Source organism: Diaporthe batatas (assembly GCF_019321695.1).
Source record: "Diaporthe batatas strain CRI 302-4 chromosome Unknown Contig00007, whole genome shotgun sequence".
NCBI classification, from domain to species: Eukaryota; Fungi; Ascomycota; class Sordariomycetes; order Diaporthales; family Diaporthaceae; genus Diaporthe; species Diaporthe batatas.
Window position 1 is genome coordinate 126691 of NW_025408554.1, and position 18154 is coordinate 144844.

The following is an 18154-nucleotide window of genomic DNA, read 5'->3' on the forward strand; positions in this document are numbered from 1 at the left end:
GCCCTCCCTGCCTTGGGTGGGTCTGCACCACCTGCCAGCGTGAAATGCGAAGCTTGTTCCTGGGGTGCAGACTGAATCACGAAGATCACCCTGGACAGCCTTCAAGATTCAAAGTAGCATGTGTAGTCCGCGAAAAAGAAGCCAAGGATCATCAGTAGTAACTAGCCACCATGTTTCCCTGACCAAGGATGACCAGTATTCGAATCTGTCCATTTGGGCAGGGGGAAGATGTCATGGGCGCATCATCCTCGACCCTGGTGATCTTCTCTCCTTGCCTCAGAGTTTAGCAGCATATAAACGCATGGTGTATTATGACGTTGGCTTGACTCTCGCCCGTTATATGCTGTGTACCTAGGTAGATATCCCGCCGGGCCATGGGCCGGTTCTCTGGCTCCCTGCGTGAGCAACGCCGCCCTTAGGAATGCTTCTGTCTCACAACCCCTTCCGCCCTCACCTACGCCCGCTAAGACATTTCCTAGGAGCATCGACTTTCCAACCTCACAACGGCTCGAGCTGAGAACTCGATCCGGAAATGAAATCAACATGAAAAACAAGCCTGTGGGACGTCGTCCCCGGACCAGCAGCACTCGGCCTGTCTCGCCTTCTCTCGAGCTGACGGGAGCCGCTGCATCTGAGGCCGGGTGCTCATGATCTTCTGAAGTTCTCACCCTCGACATGCCGGGCCTGTAAGTAAGCCATTGAGCGCTCAGCATCATGGATGTGCCATCACCATCACCGACAGCCAGCACATACGACTATGTCTACGACAAGGACAGCGACTCGTACGTCCTGGGGCGGGCCCAGGACGCCCCGATCACGAAGCTGCACTGGGTGGTGCTCGCAAACCTGGTGCTGCTCCTCATCTTCTGCTTCATCACCATCCTCACGTCCGGGCTCGTCTTCGGCCACAACGTCGAGTCGGACGACTGCCTCGGCCAGAGCTGGGTCATGTTCTCGGTACGTTCCCGTCACATCTCACACGGCGCTTGCATGGCCAGCAGACGGGACAACAAACGGCTGCAGTCCTGTGGCCTGCATGCTGCTGCATGATGCATGCCGTATCACCGTGAGGATCCCGTTCCGGCCGGCTGCTAACCCCAAACTGTACATGAGCAGTCAATCATGGGCTTCCTGTACGTCGCCCTCCACCTGCACGCCGCGCGGAAGGGTGAGCTGGTCGGCCACGTCCACCATCCCACCGTCCAGCAGCCCCTCCAGGCCTCCGCCATCGTCGTCGCCCGGATCGACCTCATCGCCTGGGCCGTCTCGCTCATCATCGTCTCTGTCTCGGTATCCAAGGGCCCGTCGCCTGTGGCCTGCGTGAATCTTGTGGCCTGTGCTTCTGCAACGTAAGTCCTGCCTGTCGGATTACCTGCCTGCCTGCCTGCCCTACAGGGCTGTTTTTGGGGAGAAGAAGAGGGGGGGCAAGGGGGGTTTGCGAGGTGGCCAAAGCTTGTGATGCAGCGTGAATTGTGGATCCCCTCATCTAGATCCCTGAGGGAGGCCCACCGGTTGATCCGGGGATGTCGATCATTGCAGGAGGCTGGGCTGGGGGCCTGGGCATCAGGTAGACGAGCAAACGGGGTGGGTGAAATATAAGATGAAGGGAAGAGGGACCGAGTGAGAGAGAGAAAAAGAGAGAGAGGAAATTTGCTAACAGGCGAAACCTTATTCACAGCCCTATACTGATCTTCATCAACTGCGTCGCAGAAAAAGCATCGCGGCCGTTCGACCTCCCCTACATCACCTCACGCTACTCCCGCCCCCCGAGCGTCGTCACCTGCCGCGTCTCAGACCTCATGGCCGCCATGGCATCCATGCCCGAGGTCACCTCAGAGGACAGCATCTCGCGGCGCGGCTCGGCCGTCTCGCTGCCCCGCAGCCACCACAGCAACAACATCCACGGCTCGCGGCCAAACTCGCACACCCAGCACGCGGCGGCCATCGCAGCGGCACACAATGCGTCGGCCTCTGGCGGGGCAGCAGCAGCAGGAGGGGGCCACCTCGGAGGGCCCAGGGCGCCGCCGTCCAGCGTGAAGGAGTCGTCGGCCTCGTACTCGTTCAACCGCTTCGACGACAGGACCAAGCGGCAGATTGCCGACTCGGTCAGCGAGGCCTCGCAGACCTCGGAGGCGAGGGTGCGCATCGGCGGGCCGCGGCCGCTGGCCGCGAGTGACATTGCCGTCAAGACGGGCGTGCTGCCGCCGCCGGTGTGCACGGAGCCCAAGGAGGTGCCGCAGTATCCGCAGCATTCGCAGTATTCGCAGCAGCAGCAGCAGCAGCAGCAGCAGCACATGCACATGCACCAACAGTACCAGCCACCTCAGCAGCAGCCATACCAGCAGTACACCACTGACCCCGAGAAGACAGGTTCGGAGACCGGAGGCGGCGGGGGCTGGGCCAAGGACTGGTGGGCCCTGAGGACCATGGCCGGGTGGGTCAGCCCGGCGGGGAGCGGGGCCACGACGCCCGTGTCGACGCCCGGGGTGGGTCCGAGCCCGGGGCCCATGGGCGGCAACAACAGGTCGAGGGCGGCGCGGCTGTCGACCGTAGCCGAGGACTGGGTGCCGGCAGGGGGTGTCGGCGGCGGCAGTGGCAGCAGTGATAGTGGTAGAGGTCATGGGCCATACCCGCCGCCTGCCCGGCCGCCGCTGACCAGGGGCTCGCGGGACAATGGCTACCACAACGTGCAGCACGATGTGAACGGGTCAGCCGGCCCGACAACACCTCCAGCCGTGGCAAGCCCAGGCAGTCGGCCATTGCGGGCGCCCACCGCGGCGAGGGTCAGGCTCGTGCGGGCCCAGGAGGCGCTCAAGTCCCAGGCGAGGGCCAAGTCCGGGGCGACGGTGGTGCTCACGAGGCCGGTGCACCTGACTGGGGATCGTCGGGAGGACCGTCCGGCGCCGACGAGACCGCCGCTGCAGAGTACCTTGAGCATTCCGGGGTCGTATGTGGACTAGCAAGGACCAGACGACGATGAAGACAGACTGTGGATTCGAAGCGGGTGGAGCAAATGATTCTCTGATTCCCAGCGTGTAGCAAGCAAGCAAGCAAGCAAGCAAGCAATACATCCGCCGCCCCCCAGTGGTGATGGCTCTTCTAGACTCTATTCCCATGACGCCGTGCAATGCTACAAAAAAAAGAGGTCCAACCTCAAACCAGATAACAAAAAAGCAAAATAAAAAAGATGAGCCACCTGACAGCCAAACGTCCTCCTCTGGTCCCTTACTAGAAGAAGTGCGACGCGTCCTGCAGCATGCCGATCTCAGGGCACCACTCCATGGCCTGCTTCTTCTGGAAGTCGTTGAGCCACCGGAAGGGCTGGTGGTAGCCGAGCGGCTTGTCATAGTAGATGGTCTCGACGGCGAACTTCTCGGCGACGTCCTGGTCCGGCAGCTTCGCGCCCCGCTCCTTCATCTTCATGTACAGCCACTGGTCTTCGAACTTCATCCATACTGGTTTCGGGGCCCGCGGCGGCGTTTCTGTGTCTTCTTCTTCCCGCCGAGTGACCTGGTTTTCCCCCTTGAGGTCGCCTGGTACCAGCTTAACTTCCTTCTTGGGCGCTTCTTTTTGTTGTTCAGGTGGTCCTTGCTTGCTCGGCGGCTCTTGTTTCTTGGGTGGCTCCTCTTTCTTTGGCGGGTCCTTCTTTGGAGGGTCGTCCTTCTCGGGCGGTTCCTCATCGGCAGAGTCCTTCGCAAAGTCATTGGCAGGATCCCTGACGACCTCAAGCACCAGCTTCGGATTCCTCAGGCTCAGGCCCCCGTTGTAGCCCACGCCATACTGCGCCGCGACGGGTGCGCCGATGAGATCCCACTCCAGGAAGTCGTTGATGGACCGCCCACTGTTGCCGCACACGATACTGTCGGCCTGGAACATGAGCACGCGGCCGGCGCTCTCAAACTGCTCCCAGAACCAGGGCCTGGTCAGGAAGACCGAGACGGAGCGGTGGTCCGGGAAGGTGGTGGCCTCGGGCAGGAAGTAGATGTGCAGGCGCCTCTCGGCCATGAGGCGCCGGAAGGCTGGGCTCGCGGGCTCGACCCACTTGTCCTTGCGCGTCAGCAGCACCACGGGCCACTTGGGCCCCAGGACGTTGGCGAAGTGCAGGACCACGGGGACCAGGTTCGGGACGCGCGCCACGTCCGTCTCCATTATCACGGCGACGTTGTCCGGGAAGGGGACCTTGGGCGGGGGAGGCGGAGGCGGAGGGGGCGGCGGCGGAGGGGGGTTGAGGGCGTGGTGGAGGGCGTCGACCACGAAGAAGTCGTCGCCGGTGCCCACTATGGGCGGGCCCCGTGGCGGCGCGGTCGAGGTCGGGCTCGTGGTTGTGTCGGTGGTTGTGTGTGCATTCTTCTGTCCCTTTGCGCCGGTGCCGACGGGGATGAGGCGGGAGGTCGAACTGGCCTGCGCATGGGGGCATTGGACATGTCAGTACTGGTGCACAGGGTGGGAAAAGGGGGCTCAATGGGGGCTCAATGGGGGCCAGACGAACGCTGGAGCTGAAGAGTCGCGAAGTGCCCAGCACCCAGATGACGATGACGGCGGCGCCGGCCAGGACGACCAGCCTGAAGCCGCGGGTGCGGGCGACGCTGAGGCCGTACTCATCCACGCCTGCCATATTGTGCTGCTGTGCTGTGTCGTGTCATGTCGAGCCGTTGCTGGAGCCGTCCTTGGAACACGTCGCTTGGGTCTGCGGCGAGGTAAGGTTTGGCTGGGGGCCGACTTCCTGGAAAAGGGTGGACTAATAAAGTGGACCTGCCGCCGCAATCCCGCAACCAGCTGTGTCGGCCTAGGCCCGGCTAGCACGGCTGCTAATTTTGGATCCATCTTGCCGTCTTGCCGTCATCCATTAAAATGGACATTGAAAGATAAAGTTTGAGCCATTTCGGTGCGTATGCAGTTCTGTAACAAGTTTTTACTGGGGGAGGGGTGTTGAATCTCGGCTCGTCACCAGCAGCATTAGAATGCATCTTTATGTAAGCCTGCCAAGCGCCAATCGAGGATCGTAACATTTATATTTGGTACTTGCTTCCTTTTATGCATTCTACACTCCTTCGAACTACGTGAAGACATCTCTCCAGGGATGGCTGGAATGCTCCGAGACCGTCATTCAAATGCCCCTGTCGCCATTCAAATGCAAGTCGTTCAACTATCAACCTACAGCAGTGTGGCTCCAGCTTGCTCACTCATTGAAGATATCGATGAGTGATGACCAAAGCCACGAGTAGAGCCCCTCCAAATGTCACGAACACGTTGTTTCGATGATGATCACCTAAAGGCTTGCGGTCAGACATACTCGTTCTGATGGCTGCGGTGGAGAGCATCAAACAGACGAACCTTCTTCGGCAAGCGAGTGCGCCAACACGACAAATGTGCTCAGAGGCATCCTCATAATACTGTTGATATTGGCCCTAGAATTGTCCTCGATAATCCTGCTCTTCAGAAAGTCCTTGCTCGGGAAATACATGCCCACGCACAGCTCGACCAGGCAGAATGCCCAGAAGACCAGGTACTCGTGAGACTGGGTGATCACGGCCGACGACAGCGACACGCTGGCAAGTATTATGGCGGCTTTGAGGATGGAAGATGCGCTGGTGACATCGTGTGAGCGCCGAGTCATGTTGAATATGGTCGACCCTGCCATCATGCAGCACATGAAGCTGGCGAAGATGATTCCGAAGGGCGGGTCCTCCGTGGTTCCTGAGACTTTGCGGGCACTGATCACTGCGGCCGACCAGAAGAACACCCATAGATACATCATAGACTCAAATAATGAGGACGCTGTCGTGAGGGCAAAGATGCGCTTGTCTAGGGTTACCTCGTGTCAGTCATCTATCACCCAGCACTTCACATACCTAGTGATGATGCCACAAACCTCGCCACATTTCCTTGACAGCAGCAAGTGCCACCGCGACGAACGAAGTCTCGGGCATATCATTTGCCTGGCTGCCGTAGTTCTCGCTCTGTTATCCCTCAGCAGCTGCGTGGAGTCACGACGAAAGGTCATCCGGCTTACCCATGTCAAGCTGATCCACATGGCAGTGCCGCCGAGTACCATCACGGCCAGCAAGAACGGCGACATCTTTGTCCCAGTGAGAGAAACCAGTACCTCTCCGGTCATTCCAGCCCCGATGGCCACGATCGAGTTGTAAAATGTCAACCGCCCGTACAGAGTGCTCAGCGACAAGCACTGCTCGCGCCTGTGGTATTCTGTGTTCATCCAGGCGTCGAATGCGCTATAAAGCAGCGTGGTGCTGATCCCTCCGCAGAATCTACCAGCGAATAGGACATGGATGTTGTCCGACAGCATGGACAGGCAGCACGCCGCGTATGTGCCGCAGTATACAAGGCACGCCTTCTTCCTGCCGAACCTGTCCGCCAGTTGCCCGGCAAAGGCGCCGCTGAGGGCTGCGGAGATGAAGCCAGTTGCGTACAGGGCGGCGACATAAGTCTCTGCAAGCTTCTTGTCGTATTTGTAGACGGCGTACAGGTGCGGCCCCTTTGGGTTTATGGAATCCGTCAGCCCTGAAGAAAGCCGTCGGTGCTCGCGAACTTGATGGACGGGATCCGCCTACCTGCAGCCAGTCGGCGGCATAGGCCAGCAAATGTCCAACCAGATACTGCCTCGTGAAATCGAACACTCCCGTGCCGGGTTCCGTGTCAACGTCCTTCAGCTCTTCATCTGAATCGTCCTCAAGGTCGACCTTGGAGGGCGGGGTCGTGGTTTTGCTTTTCCGCTCCCGATAAAAGAGTACAGAATTCAAGAAAATGAGAACACCTAGATTGACTCCATAGAATGACATATTGGCACAGTCACACCACTATCTGATGGATAACAACTGCTAAAACGAAACAAATTCACGTGTAATGTGCTGAATCTTTAAATCAACATGATCATAGCCGATGTGCGACTGGCTCTGACATCTAGAGCATAAAGAATGAGACCTAGGCAATGGATAAATCGAGACGTCTTGCGCGGAGACCAGGGAACGCTGAAACTCAATTGATATCCGGAATAGTGACAAGGGGTGCTATGATGAATCCTGTCGCGTCATCAGGAACACGTATCGCGCACTGGTAATCAGGCATTTGTGGCTTGTTCCACTGCCGTGCCCCTGAACATCATCTGGGAAGTTATGTGGCGTTCAGGGACAGTATTTCACCCGCAATTTCAAGTATTTCGCGGAATTAAAAACGGCATAAAGTCGCAATCGCGAATACCATCCGAGCAAGACACGCCAAGGATAGCGATGAACGGGAATTTATGGCTGAGACTATGGGTAATGTACACATTTCTGGCCTGTTATCAAGGGACACAAGCCCCCCCCAAGTGGGCCGTTTCCTCGGTTGCTTAACCCGGTAGTCTTACAAAGCCGATCTTGAGCTGCACATACAAAGTCTTTAAGATACCCTGCAACAGTTCCCAGGTTGTGCATTTGGGCAGCGAAGCAATGTGTTTTGCAGATATATATTCAATACCATTTTCTTGCCGGGTACGACAATGACATTCATGACCAAGAACCCCAGAGCTTTCTTTCTGATAGTCGCCGTGGGAGTAGCACTGTTCGTCGTGGCACTCCTTCACCAGCATCACCAACATCAAATAAAACCCCCAGCTGGTTTCTCAGACGCCATTCACCAAGCATGGGCGATCGGTGGGAATAAGCCTTACAAGGCTGCCAAGAAAAAGGAAAAGGGTTCAGTGTTCGATCAACTCTACCATGCGATGCACGACACCCGTTTTCATGGCATGAGGAAAGAGAAGTCGGAAGGCTGTAGTCCCGAATCGGGTATATGACAGTAAGCACGCTGAAGATGATTTCAAGTCCAATATCGTTGACACGGTTGCCAGATGGGACCCTTCCACTCCCCAATGCTGATAAGGTGGGCTAGCTCTTTTAAGTATGGTAATTAGTCTTATGAGATGGCGATGATCTCATCATCTTATACAATTCTGGTAAGGTCCGTTGTCACGATGCGGGCCCGATCAGCGCTCTAAGGTCTTTGCGGCTTTTGCGGCTTTTGAAGCTCACACGGCATCTACGGGTTTTGCGGTTTCTGTAGAGCTTGCACCAACAGCACCGTGGTAGTCAAATGCGAATAGATAACTAGCAAACAATCTTAAGGAACTCGACATCTTCTCTTTAGACGCAATCTGAACTTGCAACTAAGCTCTTCATCCTCTAATATCTACATCATGGCTCCATTGAGCGAAGTTTTCAACATGCTGAGAGGCCAGGCTTTTGGTAAAACTTTTATACCAAACATGGATCTGACTGGAAAAACGATCATTGTAACCGGTGCCAACACTGGTCTTGGTCTGGAGTGTGTGAAGCATCTGTGAGTGTGGCCAACTACTTTTTGATGTCCTTAGAATTGGAAGTATCGCATGTCGGGGTTGTAAAAACTTACGCTGACCAAATTTGTCCTACATAGCGTCCGTCTTGGTTCGTCCCACATCATCCTTGCATGTCGAGACATCAAGAAAGGCGAACTAGCAATTGAATCTGTGTATCGCGAAACCAAACGCCAGGGCCAGACAAAGCTCGAGGTCTGGGACTTGGACTTGTCCTCTTACCAGAACGTCCTTGCTTTTGGAAATCGTGTTTGCAGAGAGTTGCCTCGCCTTGACGCCTTCGTTGCCAACGCCGCTATGGAGATCCAGTCATTCCAGACCGCTGAGAAGCTCGAGAAACAGCTCGCTGTCAACGTCGTCTCGACTTTCATGTCTGCCATCGCTGTTTTACCTGCACTTCGCAGAACATCCGAGGAGCACAAGGTCCAAACTACCCTTACATTCTGCGGGTCAATGTACCACATCTTCGGTCCGGACAGCGAGTTTGATGCTGGTCTTTCCGACAACGTCGACATGTTCGATCTGCTCAGCGATTCCAGTCGCACGGATATCGTGTGGAGATACGCCTTAACCAAGCTCATGGTCCATCAGTGCGCCCATGAACTAGCAGATCGTCTCGGACAGAGCAATTCGAAGGATGATGCGCAGATTGTTCTCAACTTCATCAATCCAGGATGGTGTGGTACTGAGCTATCGCGCGCAAAACCTTCGAATGCGGGAGAGAAATTCTGCTTCGCATTGATCGGATGGACAGCAGAGAAGGGCAGTCGAGCATACGTCCATGCCCTGGCGCAAGGAAAGGAGAGCCATGGCAGGTACTTATCCGAGTGCCAATATAAGCCAGAGTCCCAGTTCATGCGGAGTGAGAGGGGCAGACAAATCCAGAAGAAGGTCTGGAGAGACCTTATACTTAGGATACAGCAAGTGGCACCAGAAGTGGCAGCTCTAGTTTCATAGTTGGTGATGCGCTACAATCCGTCTGAAGGGATTGTTTGATTAGCTAGAATGTGGCTTCACATAGTAATATCGGTCATATCCGAAAGAAAGGAATCCCACGCCAGCCATGACATGTCGTCATCGCCCAGTGTCGAATCTTGGTTTGCGTGACCTATGTCATCCGTAAATGAGACAGTTGCTTGATTATCGACGTTCCAGTAGCTGAAGTCGAAGTTATCATCGGCCTTCAACAAGGTTGGGTGAGACGACCGTAACGTGTCCTCCAGATCGTTCATGTGGTCCGGCAGTAGCGCTTTTTGCGCCACAGCTGAGCTTTGTTGGGAGCATTGAACCCGACGCATAAGCTTCGCAATGGGCTTCCATAGCATGCCCGATTGAGAGTCGGCTACAATCCGAGCATAGTACTGGAAACTCTTTGTTGCGATAGTGTAAGCCCGAGCAAAAGAAGGCCCTTGAGGCTTGACCACCAGCTCCGCCAGTACCACGGCCAAAGCATGCCACTGGACCCAATTCTTCCAAGCCCATGGACCTAGCTCGGGTGGTGGTGCTTGCAGATGATGTTCGAGTACTTCGGTCGCAGCAAGCATGATGTCGTAGTCATCCCATGGAGGCACCGTGTCATGTGGCTGGCGGTAGGGCGGCCTTCGAAGGAGCAGCTCCAGGCTGACATGTATTTTCTTTCCAGAAATCTTCAGAAGTGTATTGAGTGGTGTGGGCGAATCGTATGTCTGTATGCAAACTTTCTCTACGTACCGACCAAAGTCTGCGACCAGCTGCAGCCTCCTCGGCCAGTTCTTGTAGTTTTCATCGTACTCTTGTGATAGCTCGTACATGCGCCTTTGGCATAACATCGCCTGATACGACATCATAGCATGGGTCATGTCTGTCACGCCCAGTGACGGAGTCGCGCATACACCCTGCAATGGTGATAACTCATCATCATTGACATCAAGCGGTGGATGGCGGAAGGCAGTCGATGCCAGCATTGGTATTGTACCTCGATCGAGAGCGGAGTGTGTATCTAAGATGCCAATGGCATATAAGAGTCTTCGTCGGACCTCCAGATCAAATGGGGTGAATCTCTTAGCATCCTCGTCGCCGAGCCCTAGAGAAGTCGTGGCTCGAACGGCGATAGCGATCAAGGCCCAAGTGGTTGCATTGTTCAGGCACGTTCTGAGTCCAACCTACAGGTGTGTTAGTGCCAGGTATTTGTGAGATAGCGCTTGCGCCGAGTAAGACACACCAGATATATGACGAATGCTTGGACCGTCTCGACGTCCGGATGCTTCAGCAAGTCTGAGCTCGTCAAAAATCTCTCTGCAGCCGATCTGTAGTTCCTGAGTAGCTCCGCCCGAACACCAAGACCCAGCTCATGCGCTTCATCGTCTCTTATGGTACACAACGCCATGAAGTAGATTGCACGTTCCAACGCTCGATTGGATATAGAAGGTGACGGGTTCGTGCGGTTGGACTCGACCAGAGTGACGGTGGTAGGCCAGTGCACAATCTTGTACACGGTGTCCACACGAGCCCGATATAGATTGAGTAGGATCTTACTGACGTTGAGCGAAGTGAATGGGGGCGTCATGTGCTGCTTAGAGCTGAGACTCGGGAATAGCAACCCCGTTTGCATGCAAGATGTGCCTTCTGTTTCTTCAGAGTTGCAATTTTGCATGTGTACTGTTGATCCATCTTCAGTCTCATCTTCAGATTCTTCCAACATCTCGCGCAGACCAGAGATGCTTTCAGAGAGTGCAGACCAAAAGTCTGTAGCCATAATTTGACCTCCAGGCGCATTAGGGCTGGGAACAGTTCCTGTGCTGCCTGCAAAAGTAGTTGAACTTGTATTGAGCTGTCACGACTGTGGTCAGTACGGTAATCGAGGGTGTCATTCTGAACTTTGTACCTCACTGTGCTGTTTCAACAGGCTTTCCAGATTCGTGACACGGCTCTCGAGAGTTTGCTTCTGTTTTCGACTTTTCCCACTCTTCCCACGTGGCAGGCGCGCACGCTGTACCGTCTGGCATGCAAGACCTGCATTGCGACAAGCCGAACACGGCGCCAATTTATCACATCGGAGTTTGCGTTTCTTACACTGTGCACAAGTTAGACGTGGTACGTCCATAGTTCAGGATGTTTATTAGAGATGGTGACCGTGAATAGTCCCAGCTCCGTCGAAACATGATGAGGTGCTAAGGCGACTTCCTCAGCAGCAATCATGCGTCACAGGAGGCGGCTTGAGGCAGGGGCGGCAAAACATTGTTCCGAGCTACCCATCATCATCATTTCTCAAGTATTTAAGACCCGATTCAGGCTTCTATCTTATTAATAGAAAAGATTTAATTTAATAGAATATGTTATGTAAAGAATATACTAAGTAGGTTAGTAGAAAATTACGTTTAAAATGTAAGGGTTAAGAATTATAAATATGTCTTTAGACTCTAAACTAGTTAAGTAGCCTAGCTACTATAAGTTACTGTGACGGTACGAGTTTTATGACTGTTAGATTCTAAGTTCGGGGGACTTGGAATTGTGATCTTTAAGCCAAGGCGACTGTGGGCTGTGGCAGGAAGGAGCGATAGGCCAACGGCGGGGTGTCAAGTAGGAGGCCTTCTCTAGCCAGTTTTAAGGGAGCTTTTCTCCCTGACGACACACATAACTTATTAATCCACTTCTTTACCGGTGGGCTACGCACTTAATTCTTAACTATTATGGTGATGAGACTGGGATAGAGCTGCATTCGAGTATATTGACCAGGAGGCCAGCCAATCTTCCTAGGAGATACGAATTAGGCACCAGGAGACGTACGTCGGTTTCTGGTCCAAGCGACACATATTCCGGGAAGAAGACAGCCGGACCATCCACCACCACCCCTCTCACCATCAACACAGCCCACACGACCTTGCACAGTAGTCGAGGCAACCGTCTTAGTTACCCTATTTCACTATTTCTAAGTATAGATGGGGTATGAAATGAGTTGGTTGAAAGGTATTCCAGGCCCGTTAATGCGGCCGGTTCCAGGTGCATTTCTCTTCAGCGGCTTACCTACCGGACAACGGACTTAGAACTAGCTCACAGCTCTTAATATTGTAATGATGTTGACTTCAAATGCTGGACATCAACAGAAAAGAAACATGGGACCCGGTCTCCTTTACACATAACTGAACCCCCCCCCCCCCAAACGTGGATTTGACTTACTTGGAGTTCGATATCAAGCTTCTCAAGTGCGCTCGAAAGATGGAGGGAAAGGAATCACCGGGAAGAGGAGACTTCCCTGAGAAGGTTTTGAGCAATACCACTGGTGAATTATCTTCGATGGTGATACCCACACGAAGCTTCAGCAGACTACTTACCGGTCCGCTCATATTATCATAGAGCTTTACCAGACGAATCAGCTGTTATAGACAGACCTCGCTTCCCTTCACCGTGCATTGGAACAGCTGAGTTAACAAGTCCGAGTCAAGAGACACTTCTAGCAATGCCTTTGTTCTTGAAAGATTGCAGAGTTCCTATCCTATAAGAAGGAACCCCGTGCCGATGATGTCAAGACATGGATGATATTACATGAGGAACTCCAACCCTGAACTCACTGGGAGGATTACGGCGGCTGATACGCGTCCCATGTCCATCGCCTTCTTTAATCTCTTTGCTTGCTTTTTCCACATGTTCCAACGAATCCTCTCACCGCGTTTATCAAGTGGTGTCAATATCTGGCAAATTCGCCGTGAGACCGAAACGCCTTTGCTTGACGCCGGCATGCTGCCTCGCTGACTTTTTTACCGCATCATCTTCCTCCTCGTCGACGATGACGATCATCCACACGCCCACCGAGCCGTTCCTCCCGAGCAGCGGGGTGGCGTGAATCCATCTCGGCCGGCTATGCTCTGCATTTCGACGAGGGCTGGAGATCCAGCGGATCTTGGCGGTGACGCCGCGCCCTTCGGCCAGTGCCTGCTGGACCTGTTCGCGAGTGCGGCCGGAACCCCCGACCCGGTCCATGAAGCTGGACTGGAGCATGCCTGGGATGCGGAGACATGGCGATGCGAACAAGATTCGGAGGCTTGGGTACGGCCGGACTAGGACATAGTTCTGGTAGACGCCTGGCATGTGACCGCCCTTGTTGAGTGGGTTCCGGTCCGCTGGGGTTGACGGCCTAGAGCGCAGCGGCGGGTAGAGCTCATCTGGTCCTGAGAGGGCCTTGAATGGAGCAGGACTGAGGTTCTTGATTGCATCTGTGCTGTTCCTGTCGCGACTGTCGCCGTCACCATCGCAGTCACCGTCACCACTGAGAAAGCCTTCCGAGTCAGACTCGATCACTAGTCGCTCCTTGTGCCACTTGGAAGCGTGTGTGTGCTCTTGATCCTGGAGGGGCCGATGCATCGCTCCGCCATGCTTGCGGACAGTGTCCAGTTCCTGTAAGTTGAACATTTCGCTCAGCTCCTGGAACTCATCCTTGGTCTGTTGTTCGACATCGTTTCCTTCTGGTGGCTCGGCAGATAATTTCTCTGTCTCTTCGTCGTCTTCGCCTTCCCTGTATTGGTTGTCAACATGACGCTTCAGATACTCCAGCCCAGCACACTCCTTGGCCAGTCCTGATACATCGATTTGGGCTCCCAGGAAGTATCGTACTGTTCCCTTGGAGTCCATCAAAGGGGTGCACATGAGGAGGTTCATGAACGGAGACCCATCTCTTCGGTAATTCAGGAACGTTTCATAGTGTTCCTTGCCCGCATCGAGCTTTTCTCTGATTCTCCTGATACTGAAGGGGTTGGTCTTCGGCCCTTGGAGGAAGCGGCAGTTCCGGCCAATAACGTGCTTTGTGCCATATTGTGTGGTCCTATGAAATTCTGTGAGAGTTATTTCACCGTCAGTAAAAGTCTCTCCAGTATTATTTCCAGGGACGAGTAAAACAAAAAGTCAACTCATATAATACGTACCTTCAGAGGCGAAGATGATGGGATTCTCGTGGCGTGAGGGGTCAGTGAGGCAGAAGGTTTCGGCCAGACCTTCCGACATACTAGTTAAGCAAACATACATTTAGTGGTCATCCTCGAAACTAGCTGCAATGTTTGCAGCAACTGCTCCCGCCAAAGGACAGAGACAACCGCCAGTGATAATGAAGACACATACTCTCTGAGGTGAGCAGGCATGGAGCCCACAATACGCCTCCGGATGGAGGTCTCAACGAACTGCATCCATACACTGGTAATGAAAGCAGGCAGATCCTCTTGAGCCAGCAGTTCGAAGGCGGAATCGGCTTTCCACTCCAGGCGGTCGTTCGCTGTCTGGGGCACAGCGTCTGTGTCCCGCGTGAATTCGTACTCATCCAGTGGTTCGAGCGCTTCGCTAATGGCGTTGGCGTACTTGAAAGCTGCTAGAGCTTTAACCGTGTCCAGGTAGTAGACCAAGAGGGCCACCGACTTTGGTCGATGAGCGCTCATGAAGCTGGAGAAGCGCTGGAATAAGGTGAAATCATTGAATATTATCCTCAGGTGCTCTATTGATGAAGTTAGTCCTGGGACAGATGCTAACGTGTTGCATCCCAGAACATTCCAAGACGTGAAATACGAGGACCCGTAACAGGTGGAAAGTGATGCTTACGTGACGAGAACAGGAACTCAGATCGCTCTTCTAGCGAGTACACAGCAGCCTCTTCAGTCTCAGGCGAAACGAGGTCAAAGCTGCCAGGCTCAACCTCGTCTTCTTCCAGAGGATCAAGACCGTCAGGGTGCTCGGCAATAGTGGCCTGGAGTGGAGGTAGTATGAAATCTGGGGGCGAGGAGCTAGGCGTGGTGACCTGCGTTTGGTATGAGGATTCGGTGGAGCGAAGCGACATTGCTGAACGTTTGCTTCGCACATTAGGGGAGAAGGAGCGAGTTCCTCCTACGGGCACAGAGCGCTCGTGTCTTAGCGGGAGAGGAGACTCGATCATCTCTGGTACATCGGGAAGGCTAGATGAAAAGAGACGGCGCTGCATGTCAGCCCAAAAGCTCGATCATTGACAATGAGGAACGACGCTGCGCAGGCCTGGGACTCCACACGGTTTGGAGCTCAAAAGTGCGTCGCAGGAACCCGAGAAACTTACCTCTTCATTTCTGGCCTGAAAATATTCCCCCTGACTTGCTCACTTTCGGATGTCTTCCGGTGGTGAGCCATAAAGTCATATTTTCCGGCCAGAATCTTGTTTAGAACTGACATTCCTCGGGGTGATCGTCGGACAGGTGCTTCTGGGACGTGGGCTTCCCCAACATATACTTTTGCTGAGTAGGCACGGGAGGAGCCGGGGAAAGCAAAGCTTGAATGCATCATCGTTGGCTGTGGACGGATATTAGTTCGGGGGAGATTCTTTTAAGCGATGTAGGATTATCTTAACTGTCCGAAATGTGGAGATGTTATGGCTGGGTCAGGGCCGAGTGCTCCTGTTGTTACCATTTCTATAGTCAACTATCGCTATAGCAGTTCCATCTGTGAAGCCCTACCCTTGCAGGACCTTGCAGGACCTTGCAGGACCTTGCAGGACCTTGCAGGACCTTGCAGTAGTCGGATACAGGCATTCCAAAAAATTTCCGAAGTTGGCCACACCGTTGCGCGGTCAAGCGAGGAGCGGCCCGCTGACGTGCTGAGAATGCCTCGTTTGTTTTCACACCTGTCACGGAGCTGTCAGATGCCCTACTTATCATGCAAGGGCACTTGAAGTCTTCTGGAGCCCCTCCCAACACGATCTGGTCAAGACTTCCAACGTTGTCTCGCTGGATGTGGCGGACGTATCATACTGCCGATAGTATTGCTTGTAGGAATGTCGTCCCAGGACAGCCCAATGCCCTCTGCAGTTCGTCATATGCATTGATCGTCAGAAACCTACACCGGTCAATATGACAGAGGATACGAAATCGTTCGATCCAGCTGGGAAGTTCCGTTCGAGCTGGAATTAACATTTGCAGCTGGCTATACGTGTACTACTATATCCCCACGTGTGGCGTGAACTAGACCCAAGCTCGTCATAGAAAGCATTTGACAGCATTTGCCGAGCTCCTTAACACCAACGTTTTAATGTTTGACGATGAGGAGTTGGGTCGTACTGTACGCGTGCCGAGCTAGACCCTGATTGTGACCTTCGTCTTGAGCGAGAAGCTCAACGCTACTGCGATAACAATCACCATCTGATCAACCTCGCACTGGGGAGTGAGGGGCGGCTGGAGGGCAAAATTGAGAACAAGAAGAAAAGCCCCCTCCAGGTCTGTTTCTGGGTTGAAGTCTAATCAGCCGCTGATTGTGCAGAGCCGCTGGTGGTAAGGCTGCGGTAAGGCTGCGTTTGTCTCGGGAAGCGCATTGAATCACCTCGTAGCCTTGGAACTCGCTTACTTTTTGATATACTCGCACGAAGCTCCGAAAATTAGGTCACAGAGGGATCCCAGGATGGCTTGGTGTGCCTTGATTGGGTCCATGAGAACCGGAAGGTTCAGCGCATTTTGGGTAGCGAACGGCAACCTAGTTATTATACCCACCCATGCGCCTTACCCAGCCATCACCGCGGCACCTAACCAGGTTGCCAGGCGCCAGGCCAGCCAGGCGTGACTCGCACAGGTCGCACCCGACACTAGCCTCCGCATGGTGTGGTGTTCGGTCCAGCGCAGGTGTGCAAGGGAAGCTCGGAAGGGCACCTTGGCCTGTAGTTCGCAGGGCATCAAGCTCTCCGCAAAATTAGGCATTACCTCGAACATGCTTCATACAGTTGCATCGCGGCGAATGGGGTGCCTACCCCGGCTATCTCACCGAGAAATAACTCGCGAATCTCCTCTCGATCTCGTCATATCTCACATATTCTCGTCGATCGGTGATTAGACATCGAGATCGGCTCCCTCGGGTAGTTTAACGCCCACACCCTGCATTCTGCAGAGGAGTCGACGCAGCCGGGATCGACAGGAGCTTCCGAGCCTGTCTTCGGTTCGGCGCGGTTTCGCCGTCCATACGCTTCTGCGGGCCGTCTCACTGTGAGGATCATGTATTGTCGGCACTTCTGTGCCAGTGCATGTCTCTATGCAAGTTTGCTGATATTCGTCATAGAAAAGGCCTTGCCAGCCTGCACTCCACATCCGCTTGATCCTTTGAATCTCCGAAAGATCTTGTCCGGGAGTTCTTGTCGGCTAGTGGTGGTGGGCCCGTATAGCCTTCCTTCTATAGCACCCCAGGCAACTTGTGCCTGGCAGCTGACTGGGGTACCTAGGTATGTGCACACGTAAGCTACCTACCTAGGTACCTACTTAAGTAGGTACCAGCCACGGAAAGTGGACTTCCATGGCGATCAGGCGGAAGATGGTAGCCCAGAAGACCTGACAGAACACTGATGGCCTTGGCTTTACCCCTTTCATCATATGTGCGAAGCAAGGATCGGAAGTCAACAAGGGGACCTCTCATACCAGACATTTTGCAGTTGGCATGACGGCTGTACACCGTGACCAGTTTGACCGGCGCGACATATCATTGCATATGTAATCTCTTCAAGTAAATTCCAACGTTCCATTGGTCAATGACCGGCTTTGTGGCAGGGAGGATTCTGAGGAAGTGACCCTTCTGTGGCATCATGGCCAACTACAATAGACTACTGCATGTGCGTGATACTCTCCGCACAGGTCACCAGAACTGGATTTACTCAACAGATAGGGAATCACAGTTGATGAACCGGCACCGAGAGGAACTCTCGAAGCCTTTCAAGTGATAGATGCTGCACGGGGTTGATGAGCGGGATCCTCAGGGTTTAACGGAGATAATCTAGGCAAACAGTGTCGCGAGGAAACTTCTGGCACGCCAGGCTTTGGGGTTGGGCACATATAATCGTCACAGCGA

At 54.0% G+C, this 18154-nt stretch overlaps 6 protein-coding genes across 6 annotated transcripts; 2 read left to right on the forward strand and 4 right to left on the reverse strand.

Annotated features, from left to right (window-relative positions):
• Positions 1-269: 269 nt before the first annotated feature.
• KVR01_006509 (uncharacterized protein) lies at positions 270-3066 on the forward strand. The gene is made up of 2 exons (XM_044781627.1): positions 270-1349; positions 1679-3066. The coding sequence occupies exons 1-2, from the start codon at positions 1123-1125 to the stop codon at positions 2958-2960; spliced, it is 1509 nt and encodes a 502-aa protein (XP_044643940.1). The 5' UTR covers positions 270-1122; the 3' UTR covers positions 2961-3066.
• KVR01_006642 (uncharacterized protein) lies at positions 270-4940 on the reverse strand. Its single transcript, XM_044788805.1, has 2 exons — positions 4490-4940; positions 270-4401 (listed from the first exon to the last, which is right to left on the reverse strand). Exons 1-2 carry the CDS (start codon positions 4613-4615, stop codon positions 3229-3231), a joined length of 1299 nt encoding a protein of 432 aa, XP_044644073.1. The 5' UTR covers positions 4616-4940; the 3' UTR covers positions 270-3228.
• Positions 4941-5183: 243 nt separating this feature from the next.
• KVR01_006910 (uncharacterized protein) lies at positions 5184-6800 on the reverse strand (the record flags this gene model as incomplete). The annotated part of the gene is made up of 6 exons (XM_044789291.1): positions 5184-5269; positions 5335-5714; positions 5754-5805; positions 5873-5960; positions 6014-6496; positions 6573-6800. The coding sequence occupies 6 exons, from the start codon at positions 6798-6800 to the stop codon at positions 5184-5186; spliced, it is 1317 nt and encodes a 438-aa protein (XP_044644341.1).
• Positions 6801-8221: 1421 nt separating this feature from the next.
• Positions 8222-9310, forward strand: KVR01_006538 (uncharacterized protein; the record flags this gene model as incomplete). Its single annotated transcript, XM_044781219.1, has 2 exons — positions 8222-8337; positions 8434-9310. 2 exons carry the CDS (start codon positions 8222-8224, stop codon positions 9308-9310), a joined length of 993 nt encoding a protein of 330 aa, XP_044643969.1.
• Positions 9311-9366: 56 nt separating this feature from the next.
• On the reverse strand, positions 9367-11486 carry KVR01_006816 (uncharacterized protein; the record flags this gene model as incomplete). Its single annotated transcript, XM_044793948.1, has 3 exons — positions 11217-11486; positions 10554-11162; positions 9367-10494 (listed from the first exon to the last, which is right to left on the reverse strand). The coding sequence occupies exons 1-3, from the start codon at positions 11433-11435 to the stop codon at positions 9367-9369; spliced, it is 1956 nt and encodes a 651-aa protein (XP_044644247.1). The 5' UTR covers positions 11436-11486.
• A 1517-nt stretch (positions 11487-13003) lies between these two features.
• On the reverse strand, positions 13004-14751 carry KVR01_006701 (uncharacterized protein; the record flags this gene model as incomplete). The annotated part of the gene is made up of 3 exons (XM_044781891.1): positions 13004-14157; positions 14248-14327; positions 14441-14751. 3 exons carry the CDS (start codon positions 14749-14751, stop codon positions 13004-13006), a joined length of 1545 nt encoding a protein of 514 aa, XP_044644132.1.
• Positions 14752-18154: the final 3403 nt, after the last annotated feature.